This window comes from Myotis myotis, unplaced genomic scaffold (genome assembly GCF_014108235.1).
Source record: "Myotis myotis isolate mMyoMyo1 unplaced genomic scaffold, mMyoMyo1.p scaffold_m19_p_6, whole genome shotgun sequence".
Taxonomy (NCBI): domain Eukaryota; kingdom Metazoa; phylum Chordata; class Mammalia; order Chiroptera; family Vespertilionidae; genus Myotis; species Myotis myotis.
The window spans coordinates 48,971,053-48,995,633 of record NW_023416368.1 but is presented as its reverse complement, the minus strand read 5'-3'; the positions used below and the strand labels follow the sequence as shown (position 1 = coordinate 48,995,633).

At 36.4% G+C, this 24,581-nt stretch overlaps 1 protein-coding gene across 10 annotated transcripts in view; it reads right to left on the bottom strand.

Moving 5' to 3' along the window:
* Positions 1 to 24,581, bottom strand: part of NAA15 (N-alpha-acetyltransferase 15, NatA auxiliary subunit) — a 72,212-nt gene that overhangs the window by 22,173 nt on the left and 25,458 nt on the right. For 4 of the 10 annotated variants that reach the window (XR_004968121.1, XM_036312416.1, XM_036312415.1 and 1 more), the window contains 12 exons: positions 22,337 to 22,441; positions 19,995 to 20,152; positions 18,489 to 18,623; positions 17,161 to 17,314; positions 13,605 to 13,724; positions 11,621 to 11,716; positions 11,375 to 11,481; positions 9,383 to 9,455; positions 6,218 to 6,387; positions 4,408 to 4,560; positions 2,227 to 2,355; positions 404 to 617 (listed from right to left, as the gene is read on the bottom strand). Coding sequence is in view for 5 of the 10 variants with exons in the window: in XM_036312416.1 (XP_036168309.1) it covers positions 404 to 617; positions 2,227 to 2,355; positions 4,408 to 4,560; positions 6,218 to 6,387; positions 9,383 to 9,455; positions 11,375 to 11,481; positions 11,621 to 11,716; positions 13,605 to 13,724; positions 17,161 to 17,314; positions 18,489 to 18,623; positions 19,995 to 20,152; positions 22,337 to 22,441 (1,614 nt within the window). In the remaining 5 variants the exon portion in view is untranslated. Of the gene's footprint in view, positions 1 to 403; positions 618 to 2,226; positions 2,356 to 4,407; positions 4,561 to 6,217; positions 6,388 to 7,276; positions 7,371 to 9,382; positions 9,456 to 10,042; positions 10,448 to 10,804; positions 10,931 to 11,374; positions 11,482 to 11,620; positions 11,717 to 13,604; positions 13,725 to 17,160; positions 17,315 to 18,488; positions 18,624 to 19,994; positions 20,153 to 22,336; positions 22,442 to 24,581 lie in introns of those variants that run through there. The other 6 variants (XM_036312417.1, XM_036312419.1, XR_004968122.1 and 3 more) reach the window with 6 other exon arrangements.

Here is a 24,581-nt window from a genome sequence, read left to right as displayed (position 1 = left end):
AAGGATATGATCCTATTGATTTTTATAGAGAGAGGAAGGGGGAGAGAGAGAAACACCAATGTGAGAAACATTGATCAGTTGCCTCCTGTGCACCTGACTGGAGATTGAACCTACAATCCATTTATATACCCTGATCAGGAATCAAATCCAGGATTTTTTTTTTAACATGGGATGATGCTCCAACCAAATAAGCAACCCAGCCAGGGCCCCCTTCATTATTTTCAACCCATGTTTGGTTGAATCCACAGATGCAAAACCCACAGATGTGAAGGGCTAGTTATAATATCTTCCCAGAGAATGCTTAAGAAAATGCTCAGGAAAAATTTATATATTACACAAAAACATAAATACACATACTCATACCACAGCAAACAATGAGAGTTCTTTGTATATCATACCATACCTGTATCAGCTTCACGTTCTTTATTCTCATCTGTAAGGGGGTTGTCATGAAGCTTCAAGTAGATCTCTATAGCAATTCTTGCTGCCTTGAAGTAAAATGGATGCTGTCGAAGTACATCTTCTAATTTTAATAAGTCCACATATGATCTAAGGGTAATCTTCCTCATACAGTATGTATGAAAGTCAAACTGGTCATCAGTGATTTCTATAAAATGCTAACAAAATTGTCTTTTTTATTATATTGAAATAGAGCAATACCAAAGAAAACAACAAAACTCAAAGCCTTGGAATTACCTATGACCTAAGCATAAAAACATTAGTAAAATAACAAAAAGTTACAATCATTCAATATACTAAACACTTTGCAAATAAGCAAATATAATTGGCCATCACCAATTAGCAAAACATATGGCACATACAAAGCACTGAATTACTTGTTGGATGAAAAGGAAACACAATGCTTTAAAACGTATTTATTCCTTCCTTAATTATCCTATATAATAAAGAGCTACTATGCTAATTAGACCGAATAGCAGGACAATCGTCCAGACAACCTTCTGGGCAAAGCCAGGGCTGCAAGGGCCATCCAAGGCAGACGGGGCTTCAAGGGCTGAGCCCTCTGCACAAATTTCATGCATTGGGCCTCTAGTACTTAAATAAAGCTATCATGACAAATCAAACAATATACATAATGATGTAATATAGTAAGATTTGCATAAACATTCAGTTTTTACATTTAGAACAATTTTGCTAAGTATTATAATATTCAGTATCTGATAACTTTTATAAGGATACAAATCTTAATGCTATGAAATAGTAATGCTAGTATGTAGAAATCAATTAGCAAGTAAATCAAGCAATCAGAAATGAACACAATTCAACTAAGCTCTGGGGTTCTCTATTTAACGAAACAAGCATGAAATTATATAACCTATTTTTATCTGGAAATAAAACACAAAAAATAATCATAAGTGAAGAGGACTACAAAAACAATGAATTTATAAAAAATGAGGCATTACATAGGCTATTCAAATATTGTAAAAAGGCTTCTAAGCTCCCATCTCATAAATATCAAGGGAATATGGTATCCCTAATCAAATCTATGACAAACAGGTTTCTAGGATAACTTAATGAACTTTGTGTTATTCAAGGAACAGCAGCTATTTCAAAGAAACATTAAAAAAATCAATGAAAACATAAGATACAAACTTTCCATAAATACTTTTACATGAACTCTTGCAGGAGGAATAGACAATGGGGAAGTCTGCAGAAAATGCAGTCTATAATATCCTATCTAATAAAAGAGTAATATGCAAATTAACCATCACTCCAACACAAAAGATGGCAGCACCCGGTCCTCTCAGCCCCGCTGGAGTCCTCCAGTCTTGGGGGCGGCCGCTGAGAACAGGGCCTGCTTGGCTGTCGCCCGCAGTGACCTGGGAGCAGTCACGCAAGACCCGCAGACAGCACACAGTAGGGCCTGCTTGGCCATCGCCCACAGCAACCCGGGAGCAGCCAAGTGGGCCCCGCAGACAGCAGAGAGCCACAGGGAGCGGGCCTAAGATGTCAGTAGGACATCCCCTGAGGGCTCCCTGATTGGAGAGGGTGCAGGTTGGGCTGAAAGATCCCCATCCACCCCCTATGCACGAATTCCGTGCACTGGGCCTCTAGTTTCCATTATAAAGACTGAAAAATGTAAATACCAATATTTAGAAATCACTTACTGTAACTTATAAAGAGAAAAGAAAAAACAATAGGATTTACCCCAAATCTTTAATATTTAAGAGAATAAAAATAAAAAACTCATATGTTCAGGGTACTTACTCTCTCAATTTCATGACATTTCTTAAGTGCTTCACCAAATTTATTCATTGTCTTATAAGCCTGGGCACATTCTGTCTGGAACCACATGCACTGCATTTCATTCAAATTCTCTACCGCTGATGTTCCTTCCTATGTGAAAATCACACATATTCAAGAACATTTCTTACCTAATATATTATTCTACCACAGGATTTCAGAAAAAGATGGTCAAATAATCTGAATTCTTTCAAAATCGTTTTCTGTTTTTTAACCCATTCTCAGATTAAGAGGGAATAAAATGTGAAACTGAAATTATATATATATATTTTTTTGAAATTATATTTCTAACCACACAAAAAATATGTACCTTTGTAAACAACTAATCAAAAGCTACACTAATAAAAGACAAAGATGCTAACTGACCATACCTTCGCTACACCCACCAGCCAATCAGAACGACTATATGCAGATTAACCCAACCAAGATGACGGTTAATTTGCATACGTCAGCTGGGAGCAAAGACTGAAGACAACGTAGAAGGAAGCCAAGTGCTGCAGATGGGAGCAAAGTAGAGGCGGCGGAGACAGGAGCAGAGCCAAGGCGGCAGAGGTGGGAGGCAGGAGCAGAGCCAGGGTGCTGCGGGCAGCTGGGGCGCGGTGGGCGGCAGTGGGAGGCAGGAGGCAGCGGGGAGGCAGAATAGGCCCTTGACATCAGGGAGGGGTGGGACCTGAGCACTTGGCGCAGAGGGATAGGACAGGCTCCATGGGAGGGAACAGAGCGGAGCTGCGCTCACACTCAGCCTCAGACTTCAATTTCCTGGTGTGTCAGGTGGCCCTCCCCGCCTTCACCGGGTTGCAAGGTTCAGCTCAAAAGACTGAGAGCCTCCAGGGTGGTTGGGAAGGCAGTTGGGGGGGGGGGGGGGGGCGGTGAGGCTGGTGGGCGAGCGGATTGGCTGGAGGTGGGGCAGCAGGGCTCCCAGACTGGTTGGATTTGACAGGGCGGGGCTAACCTTTGAAGGTGGGAGGGGGAGTGTAAGGGAGTGTGCACTCGCGTGCGCGCCACCGGCCTGCCGGCTTTACTCTTGTACGGCGATTGTGGTGGCAGTGTCGGTTACTACCCAAGCCCAGGTGGAGCAGAGGCCGGTGGAGCAGAAGGACATCCCGGCATCCCGATACCATATGGCGTGGCCTGCGGGTCATGGCCAAAGGGGAGGGCGCCAAGAGCGGCTCCACAATGGGGCTGCTGCCTATAGGCATCCTCCAAGTGGGTGAACGCCAGGCCCAGGGAAGGTGAGAACCTGGCATCTGGTGGAGGGCAAGGAGCAGCAGCGTCCACGGAGCATGCGAGGTGTCGGGGGCAGTGGACATGGCCCTGATGGCAGGCTAGGCCTAGGGGACCCTACACGCTCATGATTTAATCGTGCGCTGGGCCTCTAGTATCTATATAATTGGGGTTGGAGAGTAACTTAAGAAACAGAACACTAGGCACATAGCAGGTACTTGATTTATATTAATTTCCTTCAGCCCTAAAAAAATTAATCTGAACATCCATCAATATAAATCAGAGTTAAAAAACTCATTGTACAACCATCTAAAAGGTAATAATGTTTTATACTAACATTGATTTGTTTTTTGCTGATAAGGTGATTTAATTAAAATCCTATTTTGATGTTAAAAATATTAGAAAATGCACAGCCAGTGTTGCTCAGTGGTTGAGCATTGACCTATGAACCAGAAGTTCATGGTTCGATTCCAGGTCAGGGTACATGGAATCGATCCCCAGTAAGGGGCATGCAGAAGGCAGCTGATCAATGGTTTTATCTCATCATTCATCTCTCTCTCTCTCACTCTCTCTTTCAAATCAATAAAAATATAAATGTTTTAAATATATATCAGAACCAAACTTTGAAAATAAGTAAGGTATACAAGTATCAACTGTTGTTGTTTTTTTAAAATATATTTTATTGATTTTTTTACAGAGAAGGAGGAAGAGGAATAGAGAGTTAGAAACATCGATGAGAGAGAAATGTTGATCAGCTGCCTCCTGCACACCTACTGGGGATGTGCCTGCAACCAAGGTACATGCCCTTGACCAGAATTGAACCTGGGACCCTTGAGTCCACAGGCCGACGCTCTATCCATTGAGCCAAACCAGTTAGGGCTGAACTGTTTATTCTTAAGTAAGAATATTAGCTGTACAAACCCTTGTAAACTTGGAGCACATTTCTTCAGCCTCCTTTATCAGATTGGCTTTTAGCATATATTTTGCACACTTGGAGTTGATAAATCTGTCTGCTGTGTCCAAAGCCTGGGCCTCATCCATCCATCTCGCAGCTTCTTTAATATTCCCAGCATGCTTACAGGGTACAAAAACAAAATAAACCCGTCAGTATGCTAATATTCCTATGCAAGTAATTAGTTACCTATTGATATATGACTGAAACCACAAATGAAAGAAAGGTATTCTTCTGACTAATCAGTGCAGATGCATAAATTCTGCTATAAGTTCTGATACCTTTCTGACCATGTAGAATATAGACTCTCTAATAGTAAAGACTTATTTTAATACTAGAGGTCCAGTGCACTAAATTAGTGCACGGGGTAGGTGGTTGAGGTGGGGTGGAGGGAGGGAGGGTGGCCCTCAGCCCAGCCTGCACTCTCTCCAATCCAGGACCCCTCGGGGGATGTCTGACTGTCTCTCACAATCCGGGACCACTGGCTCCTAACTGCTCATCTGCCTGCCTACCTGCCTGATTGCCCCTAACTGCTCCCCTACAGGCCTGATCGCCCCTAACTGCTCCCCTGCTGGCCTGATCACCCCTAACCGCCTCTGCCTCGCCCTACACCTGGGACCCAGGATTCCCTCCTCCAGCCGGTTGTAGGCACCCAGGACCCAAGCTTCCCTCCCTCTGGCTGGCTGCAGGCACCCAGGGAGTGGGAGGCTTGTCCCTCTCCTGGGCTACAGCCTGGCTGGTCCCCATTCCTCTCTCCCCAGTGTTGAGTGTCTGAGCCATTATGATCTGATGGTGTGAGGGCGTGATGACTATTTGCATATTCGCTCTTTATTATACAGGATTATTGACTACTATTATAACTTCATTGCTAACAATATTATCTAGCACACAGCGAATACTCAAAAGTAATGGTTGAATCAAAGAATAAATAATAATTGAAATATTTACGTGAGAACAACATAATTAAATGCAAAGGTCATACTGGTAAAAGGCAAAGGGATGACCAATTTCTACCCAAAGGAACCATGGAAACTGATTAGGATCATTAGTGAACATTCCACAGTGATCCTCACTCTAGTTCAACTTACTAGTCCATTTGGCAAAGCCAAAAAACTAATGAACATAACCTAGATTTGAAAAGTGCTTTTAAAACATGACTTAATTTCTTTATTTTTGGTAAATAATTGGTTTACAAGCTCTTCCCCAATAAGTTTTATTATTAAATTATATTTATATATTAATGTAATTTATTTTAAGATGATACTAAAACATATGATTAGAAATTCTCATACAAGACCCAAGAATTGAGGAGGCAAAAGATATATGTAAAATTCAGAATAGAATCTTTAGTTTAATTTCATTAACATTACCAGATACTGATATATGATCAAACTCAAATGTTAACAGAAACAAGTATTTCACAGCAAATATAATTACTTTTGATTACCTACACTCTTATTACTTAAAACCAAGAAAATTACCAGATACATATATGTGTGAGAATGTATGAAAATATATAATAACCACATATAAATAACCATATATGTGTCTATATATATATAGATAGATAGATAGATAGATAGATATGAGTGGTCCAATTAGCATGACCATGACAAGTGTAACAGTAATCAGACTAAGAATGTACTATGCTTGGTACTTCATGTTTTATGAGCTGTCAAATAGTTATTGTTCTTATAGCATTAAGAATCAATAAAATATAGAAAAAAATTTCTAAGTCTTGTTACTCTATAAGAAAAAAATAAAGGAATAGATTTTTACCTTATAGATTTTAGCTTTCACAAGAAAGAGTTCTATCAATGTAGGTGTACTTTCAATAGCGGTATTTATGTATTCAAGAGCGATAGATGGCTGACCAATTTTGTCATAATGTTGTGCCAAGTAGTACTGAACCCAAAGTAATGTGGTTGGTGGTTCCTCTTTTCCATCATCTTTAAAAAGTAGGGGAAGCAGGTGGAAGAGGAAAGAAACCAAGATTAGTCATTATACATATACATATTTTATATATATATGTGTATATACACACAAACACACACACATCAAGAGGATACCCACCTCAAAATGGGCATTCTATCTTTATTAATAAAGAAAGTAGTTTGAACCATGTCACTTATGTAGCTAGCTGTAAAATTACCCCTAAATGTACTAGTATAAGATCTTTGGATGGGATCACACTTTCTTTTCTGTATCACTACAGCACCTAGCCCAATGCCTTGCATTTAGTAAGAACTTTACATAATAAACATGGTAGGTAAATGAAATCAAAGATATATTACTTAAAGGAAACTGAAAGGGGTGGGGAAAGACAAGTTATACTAGAACTATGAGTGTATTGACCAGGAATTTATATATGAGAAAAGAAAAAAGAAAAAAAGGCAAAAGAAATTTTCCATTAATGTGAAAAAAAAAAAAAAAGAACAAGACCAACTGTTTAATTGGTTTTCTCAACTATGTACTAAACTATACATATATATATATTTATGATGTGGTTATTTTAAATTCTGGTGATTATAATATTCTTAATATATTTTAATATTATGGTGAATATGCAACAATTTATAATTGGGGTAGAATAAAAACTATACCCCCAAAAAAAGATAAGTAAAAATACTTATTCTATTTCATAGTTTAATTTTTATATACTCATAAGAAAATGTGTAAGTTAAATACACAACCCACACATTAAAAAGTGCTTTTTATAACACAAATTTCTAAAATCAGAGAATTGTTCTTTGCTTTCAAAGAAAGCAATAGATTGCTTATTTTTTTCCTGGTAAAAGTACGATGGCTCAGTGAACAAACAATAGGAGTGGAACTCACCAACTCCCGATCTGATAGATCTGCAACTAAATGCTGCATATTCTTGGGCATTTCATTGAACCTCTTCCACATTTGTAAAATATGTAGAAAAATGCTGATAATCAAAGGAATATTATGATGATTAACCAATGAAACCATGGTAACGCCTTCTAAATAGTATTAAAATGAATCTGAGACCTAGAAATTATGATCAAACCAACAGCAATGAGCACCCAGTTCCCATACTGGGCTTTCCCACTGCAAGAACCAGGGCTCCTTGGGAAAAAACAATTGATTCCAGGTCCATTATGGACAGTGTACAAGATAAACTGGAAAAAGGAAATTGCAAGGAAGCTATCAACTACTACCATGGTATAAGAAGGCTGGAACCATTGAAACTGCAATGACTTGCCCCAGCTGATTTGGCTCAGTGGATAAGAGCATCAGCCTGTAGACTGAAGGGCCCTGGGTTCGATTCCAGTCAAGGGCACATGCCCCGGTTGTGGGCTTGATCCTCAGTAAGGGGTGTGTAGGAGACAAATAATCAATGATTCTCTCTCATCCTTGATGTTTCTATCTTTCTTTCCCTCTCCTTTCCTCTCTGAAATCAATAAAAATATATTTTGAAATTGCAAAGACTTAAAACAGCAAATGTGTTTAAATCCAGGAATTCATAATACCTTTAAAACATGTACTAGCCATATTTGAAGGATGTGAGTAACCCAATTCATTATTTTGAAAACTGGTAAAGAACGGAAAAAAAAAAAAAAAAAAGGTAGAAGAGGCAGGGAGAAAAAGTAGCATGTATCTTGTTTTTCCTATGCATAATGAAATATTGGATAAGCACAAATAGATCAAAAAAATTTCTTTTAAGGTAACGAAAATGAATGATAGAATATGAACAGTTTATAATTTCTACCAGTTGCTAACATGTATAACAAACACTACATGTCTCTTGATGGAAGAACATACCACCACCTATGAAATAATCCTGCTCACCGCTCTTCTGATAAAAACAAAACAAAAGCAAACAATGTGCCCGCCCCCACCAACTTTAAATCTCATCAAGCCTCTGTCTATTAGAAGTTTCTGTGATGATGGGCATGTCCTGTATCTGCCCTGTCCAATATGGTAGGCAGTCACTTCAGATGGCTATTAAGCAGCATTTAAAATGAGGCTATTGCAACTGAGGAATTGAATTTTTAATTTTTTATAGCCAGACTATAGAAAAACTCAAGCATATCTGATTTCTTTAACAAACAAGTTGCAGGAAGAAGAGAAGATAGAAGAAAAGCCTATAGAATAAAAGAGAGTTAAGAGACATATCAACAGCCCTGGCTGGTTTGGCTCAGTGGATAGAGTGTCAGCCTGCGGACTGAGGGGTCCTGGGTTCGATTCTGGTCAAGGGCACAGGACCAGATTGTGGGCTCGATCCTCAGTAGGGGGCGTGTAGGAGGCAGCCGATCCATGAACTTCTCTATGTTTCTCTCTCTCCCTCCCTCTCTGAAATTAATAAAAATATTTTTTTTTAAAAGAGGCATATCAACCAAATTCAAAGTATAGAATTCATCTGAATCTTCATTCAAACTAACATAAAAAACAAAAAGAAAAAAAAAATGATGTGTCTAAGATAACTGGAAATGTAAGCATGGACCTTTTTTTCTTTGATATTAAGGAAATATTAATGTTCAGGTGTGGTGTTGACACTTTGGCCACGGTCTTTAGAATATTAAAATAACTCATCAATGAAATTATGTGATGTTTGGGATTTGCTTCATAATAACATGGCAGTAGAAGGAAATAGGTAAGAATATAAATGAAAACAGTTTGGCCAGGAGATAAAAATTACTGGAGCTGGGTGGTGGATAAATGGATAATCATTATATTATTACATCTATTTTGGAGATGTTTTTAATTTTACATAAAATGTGTTTAAGTAAGCTAATGTGATTTTCTTCCTTCCAAATATTTTCATACAATGTTTAGATTAATGCATCTCTAGCTTAAAGGGGAAAAACATTTAAATATACTAAACTTATTGCCTAAATAAGGAACAGTAATGACCTTCTAATTAAGAATTTCACAGTACATTCAAAATTTCAAGATATTTTTAAAACCAAAACTTACCATTGGGGTTAAATAACCGGCAGCTTTTTAGAGAGGTTTCATAACCTACTACTAATTCTTCTATGATTGCCACCTAGAGTATAAATACACAAGCACAGTTTAGTAAAAAAATGCATATATATATATATTTTATATATATATGTCATGTATATATGTCATATATATACTATTTCTGTGCAGAATGTGTCATTTACTATTAAAGGGCTACATAAACATTCACACACACTTTTACAAATCTCTTAATCTATGGATAAAAATTTAAAAGCAAGTCCCCGGCCAGTGTGGCTCAATTGCTTATCACTCCATGCACCAAGAGGTCACCAGTTTGATCTCCGGTAGGAGGCATGAAGGAAGCAGCCAATCAACGTTTTTCCATCTCTCTCTCCCTCTCCCTTCCTCTCTCTCTAAAACCAATAAAAACGTATTTTTTAAAAGCTTAAAAGCAAGTAAACCATACATGTCTTATACATAAGACATAACTTTTTAAAAACTTACTGGCAACTCCTTTCCCTGCTAGAAAATAAAGTATCAAATTGAACTAGAAATCCGGAAAAGGTTGGACAAAAAGCGATAATGTTGTGGATGATTTTTATCTCAATCCATATAAATAAAACCCAAATTAGCATTTATTCTTCAGAAATCAAAATTAAATACTATGTGAAATGAGAAATTCTGTAAGTAATTGATAGCATTAACTCTCAATTTCATAATCCGGAGGAAAGCATTAATAAAAATCAACATGGAACAGTAGATGGGTTTCTGAGGTCCAGGAGAGTGAGTGGGTGTCCATGTTCTTCTGGCTTCTCTTGAGTCATGACTACTACTTGTTACTAGCTTCCTAAGAAATCTGTGAATACTTTTAATTTATTAAATGGACTTCTATTACTACAGAAGCTCTCTTTAATGACCTCAATTTAACTGATCCAACAGATTAACACCAGCTCTCTCCATTACCTCAGAAAACTGTGAGGACTGAATGGCCACAGCTAGGTTATTCTGGTGCGCCCATGTTCTTCTGCTCCCACAAGTTGAGCTACATGCTTACTAAGTTTTGTTTTCCCAAACCTGTTTGAATCAGTTGCATTTATTATCATCATTGCAAAATTTAATTTAATATTATGTAAACTTAAGAAATGAGAATAAAAGAAAGAACTGTTTCTATAAGTTGAATACTGTGGAAAGATTCAAGGATAAATTAGGTATTTTTAACCAATTTAGATTTAAATAAGACAACCATATATACCATTAAAATATATAGGAATTCTACAATTAAAACTGCTTTGCAATCATCAAGTTCTCTAGCCAAACTGAAAATAACAGACCACATTTTATAAATGTGTTTTATGCAAGAAAAAAAAGCGAAAGTCATCAATAAAGCCCATGCCTTGGGCCTCGCAACAAAAGACTGGCAAATAAGTGTACCTTATGTGCTTTAGGTTAGTGTTTAGCATGTTTAATTTGTCCCATCTTTCTGATTCTTCACTGTAACTGATTTTTTTTTATCCAACCAACATGTCTTGATGCCACTGTACTTGCAAGCAAAATAATCTAAATTAAGATCAAAACATCCTCTTAACAAGCATTTGAATATTGTAATATATAGCTAAAAGAGTAAGTTAGCTTACTGGGACAGCAAATAAACTCTTCTGACAGAATTTTTTATACTAAATAAAAAAGAAGAAAGATTACTGAGCTAAATCTTAGTTTAAAAAAAGAAATCACTTCTGAGTTTCACCATGAGCAGGGATTAGAGAAAATATTGAAGAAATCACTACCTTACCAACTTTTCATACCTACACTGACTTAAAACAAATAAGCACTAAATTATTTAGCTAAAGAAAGAAGAGGCACAGGAGCATTTAAACTACGAGCTAGGAAGACTGATACTAGATTCACAAAATGTGTACTATGTGCACAGATAAGCGAGAGTCAATTATTCCAAATACTAAGCAAAGAAATGATAGTTTAAAAAAAAGTCGTATTTTGCTTTACCTTTTCTTTATCTTTGTATAATGACCTCAAAGTATTGAAGACTGGTGGACAACCCTTGCTGAAGTTCATCCTTAAGAACTTATCCAAACATTCCTTAAACTTCTCACCTTGGAAGAAAAAAATCCTGTTGACTTACAATTACCCAGACATCTCTAACAATGCCTACTAATATGCACCTTTATATGTTTAAAATCAAGGAAACCATAAATCATACCATCATTTTCATTCCTTTGCAATTATACTCACCACATAAAAAGTTTAATGGCAGTCTTCTTGGCACCAGTCCCCTGGGATACTTAGTCCAGGCCTCCTCATAAATTTTTAGTCGTTCTAACATATTAGCTGCAAACAAAAAAAATTATTTTTATATTTAACTAGAACTATTATATATTTCTAACAAATTACATATTTCTCAAGGTATACAAATATGATCATATTAAGCAAAATTTGCAGATGGGAAGAAAATTATTTATAATCTAACCATTTAAATGCATCAACAATCATTTCAGAATATTTCCTTCCTTCTAATATTTTCACATTTTAAATACCTAGTCATAAAAAATACATAACTTTCTTTATCCTCTTCTATTCTAGGCAGCCTTTCAAAATCTGAGGACTGCTGTACTGTAGTTCTGAGAATGGCTCAAGTATTGTATTTCCATAGATGGCTTCTTCCACTATTCTCTTCAACTCTCCTTTTCTTTTTTTAATGACCAGATCTAACTTGTATTTTATTTATGTTTTTATTGACTTTTAGAGGAAGGGAAAGAGATAGAAACATCGAGATAGAAACATCGAGAGAGAAACATCACTGGTGGGCTGCCTCCTGTATGCGTCCCACTGGGGATCTAACCCACAACCCAGGCATGTGCCCTGACTGGGAATTGAACTGGTGACCTCTTGGTTCATGGGTTGATGCCTAACCACTGAGAAACCCTGGCTGGGGCAACCTCTCCTTTTCTAACTCCTGTCCTCTGATTTACTTTGGAGCTTCTGGATCTGTCCCCTATCTTCCATTTCTCTTTCTTTCTTTTGTATTTTATTTTTTACACTCAGTTGAGAGCTTTCCTCAGTTCATCAATCTTCTACTTCACTAATCTCCCCTCAGCTGTGGCCTCTCTTATTCAATCAAGATTTTTAAGTCACTAAGTAGGTTTTTTGTTTCCCAGATTCCTAATTGGTACTTTCTCATCACTATTCATATTTGATGGCTGCAATTCCCTGTCCTCACCTTAGATTCCTCCTTTATTTCCACTCTCCCTTTTGCTAGCATTGATAATTATCATTCCTGTGCTGGTGTTCTAGGATAGTATGACATTGTTACAAAGTTCCTTCTGCATATCTCATTATATCAGAAATGGCTCAATACCAGTCTTGAGGGAAACACAGCTTCAAATCAGATCCTCTTGGCTGAGGAACAGGCAGGCCTATCTATAGGTAACATGTTTCTGGGCCTGTCCTCACAAGTAGGTCCTGTTCATGGGAGAGGGTGATGGAGGAAATTGGGGGGAGGGGGGTGTCTCAAAAGCCAAGTTTATTTGAGTGATGGAAATTTAGTCCCTCTTCCCATATAGGCAAGTGCTGTTCTTTCAGCTATATTCATGTGCCCCAGCAGGCCATTCTGCTATGGCCACAGGTTACCAGAGAAGTTATGTTTGCTTCTTTCCTTTAGGGAGACATCTTCATTTCTGACAATGGAAATTTCCCTTTCATGCTCTTGATGCTGCTTATATGCATTTGTGAATTTTTTAATTTTATTGTTTAAATGATTTTAAACTGATTTTTAGAGAGGAAGGAAGAGGGAGAGAAAGAGCAACATCAATGTGAGAGAGACACATAGATAGACCAGCTGCCTCCTGCACACCCACTATCAGGGATCAAACCTGCAACCCAGGCATGTGCCCTGACTAGGGAATTCAACCAGCAATCTATTGCTAATGAGAATGCCCAACTAATTGAACAACACTGGCCAGGGCACATTTGTGAATTTTTAAAAGTTGTTTCTAATTTTTTCTCTTAACTATTTCTATGAATTTGTGTAGAAGAGAAGTTTCAGAAAATGCTGTTTGCCATATTAAATGGAAGTTTACAAATGTACTTTTGTATTCAGATTCTGATCCAATTCTTAACTACTATTTTTCTAGTTATGCTTTTGAATGAGTTAATAAAATACATGTTAATTACAAAAGAAGCAATTAAAACTTAGAAAGTAAGTTTTAAATAATGCTACCTGGATTGAGTGCCTTTTCCAGGCCTTTGTAATAGGCCCAGTTTTCAGGATTTCTCTCCTGTAATCCTCTATACACATCAGCTGCATCTTCCAAGCGACATAATTGCAACAGAAGTTCCCCTGATAAAACACAAATGAAGTTAACTACATATTTTCTGGTTACAACTTTTTTCCCTCAAATTTTAAGATCTCTTCAATGCTGGGAAGTGGATGCATTTGGTATCCTCTTGCATTCCCAATTCCCTTAAACAAGACTATTTACCATGTAATATTATGGTCTCTCCCCAAGTTCACATTTAGAAATGCCATTCTCATCACATCCTCAATTTATTCAGATATTTGTCTAACTCCAAGCTACTTCCCAAATTTATTGGAACACAACCACCAAACCCATCAACTACTACTTAATTATTCCTGACATCATATGGACAATTTAACATCCAAATTAATGACCTAATCTAATACCCTACATTTATCATCTTTTAATTACGAAGCTATTCTGCTGTAGTACCTATATTCACGGCCACATCCAAAACCTGTGTTTTCTAGTGCTTCCAACTACCAAATAGACATCTTACTTTAAGCTGAACTTACTTGTCTTCCTCCTTCTGGTCTCACTAATCCTATCCTTCAGCCTTACAGAAAACCCACTCCTTTCTTTTCTTTTAGGCCAGTGGTCGCCAACCTTTCGGACTTCATGGACCACCCGGTGGTCCACGGGCGACCACTGCTTTAAGCCACCTCAGCAACACGTAGACTCACTGCATGTCTTCTCTGGGCTGCATGACCAATCTCGTCCCTGAATGATATTAGCAGCCCCAAGTATCAAAATCAGTCTCAAACCTCAGCTCCCTTATTTAGAAATTTAAGGCCTGGATGATCCCAAAGTGTTTGTTCCACACCTTATCCCACAAAAAAAGCAAAGTCATCAGATGAATGGACAGAGGCACTGGTTTTACTACAAATATATGAGCTCCAAACTCACATAAGCCTCAAACACTATTCAGAATTCTTATCCTTAACGTGACAGCTCCTATTGACCAAAATTATTATTTTCAAACTATAACTATATCCTTACACCATTTGCTCTCACCAGATAATAAAAAACATTTAGTAAGTGCTTACTTTGTTAGTGACTTTGAAATGTTTCACATACATTAACTCAATTCTCAAAACTCTATGAGTTAGGTTATCATTAATTTCATCATTTTAAAGCAGAGAGGACTTAAGTATAACTTGCTGAGGGTCATTCAGCTAGTTAAATGTTGGAGTCAGAATTTGAACCCAAGCAATTTGGCTGAAAGAGCACATATTCTTAATGCCTATACCAGTGGTTCTAACCAGAGGCACTTTTGCCAGCCAGGGGACATTTGGCAATATCTGGATAATTTTTAGTTGTCACAGTAAAGGGAGGCGGAGGGGGTGATGCCATGGTATCTGATAAATAGAAGCTAGTGATGCTGCTAAACATTCTGTAACATAAAGGAGACTTCCACCCTCAACATCTCAGTCTCAAAATCTCAAAAGTGCTGAGAATAACAGCCTGCTTTATATTAACCAAAAGCCTACTTCACTAAGAATATACAAAATAGCCGAAACTGGTTTGGCTCAGTGGATAGAGCATCGGCCTGCGGACTGAAAGGTCCCAGGTTCGATTCCGGTCAAGGGCATGTACCTGGGTTGCGGGCATATCCCCAGTAGGAGATGTGCAGGAGGCAGCTGATCGATGTTTCTAACTCTCTATCTCTCTCCCTTCCTCTCTGTAAAAAATCAATAAAATATATTAAAAAAAAAAAAAAAAGAATATACAAAATACCCTCCAACTTTTCTCCCCTAAACTACCCATCCACATTTCCTTCCCTTCATCTTCTCCCACATTTTCTTTGTAAAAGGAACTGATGGAATAAGAATTAATGAAACTTTCTGCCTATCTATATGCCCACTCACCTACTCCAGGAAGCTCCCAAATTATCCTGACATCCCGCCTACCCCCTCACCCTGCGCCACCAATAACAACAATGCCTTTATTACTGGAATTCCCAAAGACTGATGATTCTACACTCATTTCCTTTCTACTCTCTTTATGTATATTGTCCCCAATAGCTGACTCACTGCAGGTATTCAACACATTTTATGGAATGAACCAATAGCTCTGTTTCCTATTTTATTGAGAAAATGAAAGCAATTGGAACTCCCAAATGCCCGCTACATTTACACATCCACTCAATGCCCATATACTCTACCATCTCTGGGGATGAACTAATCATGTTGTTATTTAAGGCTAAGCCTTTAACTTATCCACTAGATCACAAACCCTCTACTGTATCAAATATTCTGTGTCTATTAGATCATTCTCAAGTAAACATAAGCACATGCTATAAAAATATTTTGTTGATCCTGTAACCCGTTTTACCCATCACTGTTTCCCTATAACTAATAAAGTTATCAAGAGAAGCAAATGAAATAATGTATCAGAGTATTTTGAAAACTGTCGTGTGCTTTCATAAAAAAAACTGAGGCCCAAGACTTGCCCTTGATCATATAGCTAGTTAGGAGCCAGCCAATCAAGGAATTTGAACTATTTTTTTCCAATCTAGCGATATTCCAAGTCATAAATCTCCTCCCCTTATAACTAAGAGACCATTAAGGGATGACAACTCAAATGAAAGAGAGCTGTTCGTTCATAACTGAGGATCAGGAACCTTAAATTTCCATTTTTTTCTCGCCAGTAGCAATATCATCTGCTCAAAGTCCATCAGGCAAGCAATGGCTACATCCAGTTTTATGTAACAGATACCACAGTTTTCTTATGTTCAACTTCAAGGGGAGCCAATGGAATTTGGAACCAGCAAATTTCAGTTCTCTGGACTAACAAGGGCAAAGCAACACTTTAGATGATAATTCCTAGAAAGTACTTGTATTTTTAATTACTTGTCATTCTTTCATTTTCCATTACCACTTCCTCAACTCTTAAACCCATAAGACTCCTTTTTCTTTCAGTCCTATAATAAATGGGAGCATTAACGATTTTTATTTAAAACCCTACCCTCCTACTGCAATCCACACATATAAATCCAAATCTCTGATTTCAATTCCTATTCTTTCTATATCCAGATAAACTATAAAGAACTTCAGGAATGTCCCATATATACTTTAGTAAAGATTGATATAGCTATATAAGAAATCTGATATACACATCCTGTTCTGCTAATAAGGTATTTCTAAGAAATTTAACCCTATGTTATATAAAATTAAGCAATTACATCCTGTGTTTTTTTAATCAACACCCTATATTTTAAGATCAAAAATACTTTATTTAAAGAAAAAATATTTTGAGTCACTTCATTCAATAATTTTTATTGTTCAACGTTTTTTTTTAACCTATAACAATATTCATTGTTTAAATGTAATTTTCCCAGATTAAAAATTATTTGAACAGGATTTCTATCATCAAAAAGTTGAATTACATGCAATTTTCAACAGCAACTAAATTTTTAACCTTGCTCTTTGTCATAATTAAATGCTAGAATAAATGATATTCTTTAAAAAAATATACCTTTGGTTTCTTCTACAGCAAGTTTATCACAAATCTGCTTTTCATAGGTACAAAGGTGTTCCAGGGCTTCTCTATAGAGACCTGCTTCCCGAAGAACTTGATTCTGATATAAAAGGAGTTCACTATATTCATAATCCACTTTATCAGGGGATGTCTATATATGGATATAAGGAATATTAACAGTTAAGAATTTTGTTTTCATATTAGAAAACTGTTTATACACTCAAATACATACAAGAAGTCTAAGGACACAATCTGATTGATATAACTAATTTTTTTAAATTAGTAAATATCTGTCTAGGGAACAATTAAGTAATAATGACAGTACTAACTTATAACCCACTGACTAAAAATCCCTAAGTCCTTACATATAATAAATAAATAAGGGGAAAGGAAAGCTCTTACTAATAGCAGAATGTCAAATAATCTAGAAGGAATAAGAGATAATAACCACTTTGCAACTATCACTGAAACAGTTGATTCAAGCAAGAATCATAATCGATAAATGCTAAGACCAGTGGATAAATGTCAAATTTGATGAACAGGCTACCCATAAAGTCTCGAATTGTGTTTTAACACCAAGGGAAAAAAATAACAAAGAAAAAATAAGTTTATAGTGAAGAAACCTAATAGATACCACCTTATCCAAGTGATCAAATGGAACAGGCAGACATTATGTGCCTCTTAGTGTGATGAGTTGAGAAGGGCTCAACAACACTCTGTGGTTTCCTGCCAAAAATACATAACTATAACTAATTATGAGGAACCACCAAACAAATCCAAATGGATGGACATTCTACAAAAATCACTACCTTATATTCTTCAGAAATATCAATGTCATGAAGTACAAAGGAAGTCTTCAAAACTTCCAAAGATTAAAAGAGACCAAAGAGAAATGATACTAAGCAAATGTAAGGTATGATTCTAAAATAGATCCTGAAATAGGAAAAAAAATCTAGAAAGGATATAGACAATTGATAAATGGGCTAGAGATTCGATAGTCTATCAATGTTAAGTTTCCTAATTTTTAAATACTCTACACAGTACTATCCTATAGAGTTCACAACTACAGAGTTATTCTTAGGAAATACCACACGGAAACATTTAGGAGTCAAAGAGCATTGTGTCTGCAAATACAAATGTTTTTAGAAGAAACTATAAACAGATAAATAGATATAGAGATTATAAGGTAAATGTATCAAATATTAAATTAGTAATGTGTGTGAACTCCTCTAGGAAGTTCTTTGCATACTCTTCTTGTACACTTCTTTCTTTTAGTTATATTTAGAATCGGACCTAGTTTACTAGGTCTGGCTTCAGAATGTTACCTGTTGTGTTTTCCTAAACTCTTCTAAAATCTTTGCTGCCATTTCATAATCTTCTAATAAGTGGTAAGCAATAGCGTAACCAATCCATGATGCTCTCTGGGCAGGTCGAAGCTGAAGTAATTGATATCTTGTTTCCTTTAAAGCAGGGGAGAAAAAACTTTTTCTTAGGTTTACAGTGAAAGCATATGCTCCTTAAAAAGATCATATTAATTCCCCCACAACACTGAGCAATTTGCAACACAATGCAGGGAATAATATCAGAAAACAGTTTCAAATATCCATACTGCATAGCATTACAGAAGCAAAAAAATATTTTCTTAAAAAGCACAATGAAGCCCTAGCCTGTGTAGCTCAACCGGTTGGAGTATTGTCCAGTGTACAGAAAGTTCGCAGGTTCAATTCCCAGTCAGGGCACATACCCAGGTTGCAGGTTCAATCTCCGATATGGGTGCATACAGGAGGCAACTAATTGATGTTTCTCTCTCTCTCTCTCTCTCTCTCTCTCTCTCTCTCTCTCTCTCTCTCTCTCTCTCTCTCTCCCCCCCCCCCTTCCTCTCTCTCCTCCCTTCCTCCCTCTCTCTTCCTTTCTATCTCTAAAGTCAATTTAAAAACACATATTCCCAGGTGAGGACTAAAAAAATAAAGTACAATGAAGCCTCCAAGGTAATCTTGTAATTTTTTTAAAAAGTTATAAGTAGGTACACATCATTATTTTCTGATTTATTATCTCTAAGAAAAGACAAGATGGAAAAGACAGTACAAAGGAAAAACATTTTAAAAAAATACAATGCACAACTACTGAATTAAGATCTATAGAAAATAACTCAGCAGATACTACATGAGAAAAAAGAGAGAAAAGCAATCATCTAATTTAATAGAATGTTTAAGAATTAAAATGTAGCCCTGACCGGTTTGGCTCAGTGGATAGAGCGTCAGCCTGCGGGCTGAAGGGCCCCAGGTTTGATTCCAGTCAAGGGCATATACCTTGGTTGCGGGCACATCCCCAGTGGGGGTTGTGCAGGAGGCAGCTGATCGATATTTCTCTCACTGGTGTTTCTAAAACTCTCTATCCCTCTCCCTTCCTCTCTGTAAAAAATCAATAAAATATATTTTTTTTAAAGAGAGAGAATTCAAATGTAGCTACAAAGACAGAATATTAGTTTCAATGAGGGTAAAAATAAACAAAAAAAATGTTTCCCAAAAAATGTAACAACTAATATTTAAATGTTAATAGCAGACAAAGGCATTGCCTATTTGAGGACTACTGTTAATTTTTACTGAATTGATTAACTAAATCCTATAGAGTAATCTAACTGCCTCATAGTAAAAAATTTATTTTTAAAATCTGAATAGTCCAGTCATAAACACAATCACTACTGGGGGAAGGTGTAAGATTTAATTAAATTCTTTTTAAAAATGGGAAATTTTATTATCAAAAAGTACTCAAAAAGGTTTATATTTTAACAATATTTTCTCCTAGAATAAAAAATTCTTTATTTTACTTACCCTGTAACCCTCAAGATCTCGCATTTGAATCTGTAGTAAAGAAAGGTCCCTTAAGATTTGAAGATTGTCTTTATCCCATTTTAGCGCATTTCTGTAACACTTAATGGCTTCATCATATTTCTTGTCTGACCTCTGGAGAAGGCCATAAACATGCCAACCTAAAGATTTAGTTAAGGATACAACTAAAGGACTTAGTTAAGTCAAGAGATAGTATTCCAGTAATATTCCCCAGGAAACTCAGAGAACTATAGCTATTTATAAAATTACAAGCATTAAATAAAAAGGAGATAATATAAAGATACAATAGTTTAATACAATGGAAAACAGTACAGCTTTTCAAACCAGAGCAAACAGGTCTAGCCTGCCTTGTTAGCTCTATGACCTTCAATAAGTTATTTAATCTGGCCATGTTTCCTCAATTATAAAATGTAAATAGAAAGTCTATAAAGTAAAGCATTAGTTTGGTGACTAATTGGAATAACACATATAAAGTGCTCATTGGCTGGCATCAAATGTTCAATAAATATTAGCTAATATCTAAAGAAAAAAGAGGGAATGGGTATCCACAACATACAATTATTTTAAATGATGTATATTTTATTTTCTTTAGCTAACAAGGTCCTTGGGAGAGAACCCTTAGTGCAGAACAAAGTTCTTAAAAATCAACCACATATAAAATAAAGATCTTCATTCCACATATATTAAAATGTCTTAATAATTAGGGTGGTAGATGACCCAAAAGGGCAGTCTCCTGCATGCAAAGAACTTAAGAGTCTAATAAGAGACATATATAAGCAAAATTACATGTTGTAAAAAAAAAAAAAATGGAATAAAGGGGGAAAATATGTATTTCCACTATCCTAACACAAGTACTTTTCACTTTAGATCTTAATTACTACGACAATCACCATTCTCCCACATTCAGTTCTGCTTTTATTCTCTCCTGCCAAAGTAACCTTTATAACACATACATAATCAAAAGGGAAAAAATCCACTCCCCTTTCTAGAAATTTACAGAAGTTTCTCTTTCAGATCAGGTTCAAAAATTTTAATTTAGTAACTTATACAGCAGGAATTCTCAAGAACAGTAAAATATAGAATACCTAGGGTGGCATGTTTAACTAAAAATATATATCTGACATAAAACTTTACTTGAAAAATAATCTTTTCATAATATGAATGACAAAGTAAGGCTTAACAAATCTTCTGTTGGTTGGAACATGGTTTTGAAAAGCCTAAAACACACTACCCTTTATAATCTGCCCCGTTATTTACCTTCTCATTCCTCCCCATTTCAATCACCTCTTGAGCACTGTAACACCTTTTAACTGCCTCTAATCTTCACCTCCTAAAAATTTACCCTCAAGGAGTCTTATGTCCATCAAGAGGAACCCAATTATATAAACCATGGCAAATAACATATAGAACACTGCAATTATTAAAAATGATAAAAAGATATCTACAACCATCTGATTAATTAATACTTGCTGACCTTTTTAGTTTCTGGTTATTCCCAACTCACTTTCTTTTTTTTAACTGGAATAGTGATAATTTTTTAACATGCACTAACATTTCATGTAATACTCAGAAATGTTCTGTATATGCTTCTAAATTAATACCCTTTCATTTCTTAATTTGTACTATGCCAAGGGCCTGGTAAACATTTGAAAATCTGCTAAGTGTTTCAGCACTTAAAATTGTGTTTGCCCACAAAATAGGCAAGAAAATATTTGTTTAAAAACTACTTAATAAATAGCAACCCAAAATCTTTCCCTCTATCTTCCCTCAGACATTTGTACTTACTGCTACCCTCATATTTCCTTACTAAGATAAAATTTGTATAGCATAGTAATTAGCATTATCAGGGACTTTGTTAAGCATCATTAATCTTTACACCACCACAGTGAGTTGGTTCTGATTACCCTCATTTTACGCATAAGGAAACTAAGCCTTATGATCAGAACCAGAAAGAAGCTGAGCTGGGATTCAAACCTAAGTGAAGTATACTCCTAAACCTGTGCTCTTAAACAGTGCACTATATGGCTTCTAATATTCCTTAGTGTACACCCTTCTTTAATTTATGACCATGACAAGGTCTGCAGGGTGCCTTCTTTTTGAAGCATGGGAAGAGTTTTCATAGATACTTTAAAAAGGCAAGTCCATTAATCTGTAAATAGATGCATTAGAACATGGTAGATATGTAAAAGTGTTCCCTGAATGAAGGCAGTTGCTACTCCTCTGGAGTTACATGGTAAGAGGAATATAAAACTGCTGATTCCCAAACTACTACCTTAGCTCAAGATACCCCAATCCAATCTTTATATATATCTCAAAAAGGATACACACATGACTCTTCAAGTCATTTCTCAAACCTCTACGAACCAATTCATAAGCTTCTTCCTTTTTACCCAAACAGTTCAATGTTAATCCTTTCATAGCCAGAGTTTCTATTAAAAAATAAGAAAAAGTAGGAAAAAGGAATTAAACATTTAAAATAGTTAACAACAAAAAAGATAACCATAACCTCAAAGACAAATGTTACATTACCCTAAGAACTGAAGATTATGAGGAAATTTTCCAGGTTTGCACAGAATTAAAATATTTTAAAAATCGACAAACCAAAGTTAAACCACATTTCTATACTCTAGGCCTCCCTAGATTTATTTTTTTAGATGAAAGGTACAAAATGCATTAATATCTGGAAATTCAGATGCTAACGAGATACAACAGCTCTATTACTATTCTTTAGGGAAGTTCTACAGAATGACCTTATATAATTACTCCTTTAAAGTATGAAAAAACTTTATCACAAAACAGATTTTACTTCTTTGAACCCAAATTACAGAGATTAAAATCATTGCTCAATGATTAAAATATACACATAAATTATATACATACACATTTCTGATATGCATAAATTTCATTCTTTTACAATGATTCTTTATATTATTAAATATACAAGTAAAAGAAGATATCAGACTCGTGTCACTCACAATGAACAGATTAAAAGAGGGACCTGAGCCCAAGCCGGTTTGGCTCAGTGGATACAGAGTCAGCCTGCGGACTGAAGTGTCCTAGGTCCTGACCGCAGTATGGGTGTGTGTGTGGGAGGCAACCAAGGCATGTGTTTCTCTCTGTCTCTTCCCCTTCATTCACTCTCTCTAAAAGTCAATGGTAAAATATCCTCCGGTGAAGATTAACAAAAAAATTAAATAAATAAAAGAGAAAGTTGAGGGCGACATTAATTTTTTAGAAAAGGCAAAAAAATATTTTTAATTTTATAATATATATTTTATGATGTACAAAAGAATAAAAATATTCATTATGTATTTGTCTAACTTTTAGGACTAAAATTTAGAATTTATAGAAAAATTATGTAGGAATAAAAGATAATATGGCTCAAAAGAAAAAAACATTTATAGGAAAGTACAGATAAAGATATAAAAGCAAAAAAGAGGGGAGAAATCATGTACTAAATTGTTACAAATCATCCTATATAACAAAAGGCTAATATGCAAATCGCCCGAAAAGTGGAACGACCAGTCGCTATGACATGCACTGACCACCAGGGGGCAGACGCTCGATGCAGGAGCTGCTCTCTGGTGGTCGGCGCGCTCCCACAGAGGAAGCGCTATTCAGCCAGAAGCCGGGCTCATGGCTGGCAAGTGCAGTGGCGGTGGCGGAAGCCTCTCCTGCCTCTGTGGCAGCACTAAGGATGTCCGACTGTTGGGGAGTGGGCCTGTTAGACATCCCCCAAGGGCTCCCAGATTGCGAGAGGGCTCAGGCCGGGTTGAGAGATCCCCCTCCCACCGAGTGCACAAATTTCGTGCACCGGACCTCATGTATAAATGAAAAGAAAGCAAATATATTTGGCACGGTACTGTAAAAAGTAACCCTTTGTTATCAAACAAGTAAAATATATTCTTACAAGCTTTACCAAACATCTTAAAGTTCCTTAATTAATGGAACCCCAGGATGCCATTACGTTTAAGACAAACCATCATTTTATGTATTGTTAAAAAATATTTTCCATTAGGTTACGATCCTTCATATGCAACCTAATTTCAGATATGTTAAAATATGAGAAACTAGCCCTAGCCAGTTTGGCTGAGTGGATAGAGCGTGAGCCTGTGGACTGAAAGGTCCCAGGTTCAATTCCGGCCAAGGGCACATGCCCAGGTTGTGGGCTCAATCCTCAGTGGGGGGCATACTGGAGGCAGCCGATCAATGATTCTCTCTCATCATTGATGTTTCTATCTCTCTCTCCCTCTCCCTTCCTCTCTGAAATCAATAAAGAAATATATTTAAAAATAAATAAATAAATATGAGAAACTGCACTTTAGAACAATGAACTTTGGTCTCTGCTATATTGAAATTCTATCATTACATTACTAAAGTTACTTGACCAGTATTTTACTTTAGAAAAAAATATAAACAACCTAATATCCAGCTAGCCAGCAAAAAATATTTTTAACATTAAGAAAGTGTTAGCCCTAGCTATTTTGGCTCAGTGGACAGAGCATCGTCCTGCGGACCCAAGGGTCCCCGGGTTTGATTCCGGTCAAGAGCATGGTCAAGAGCACGTGC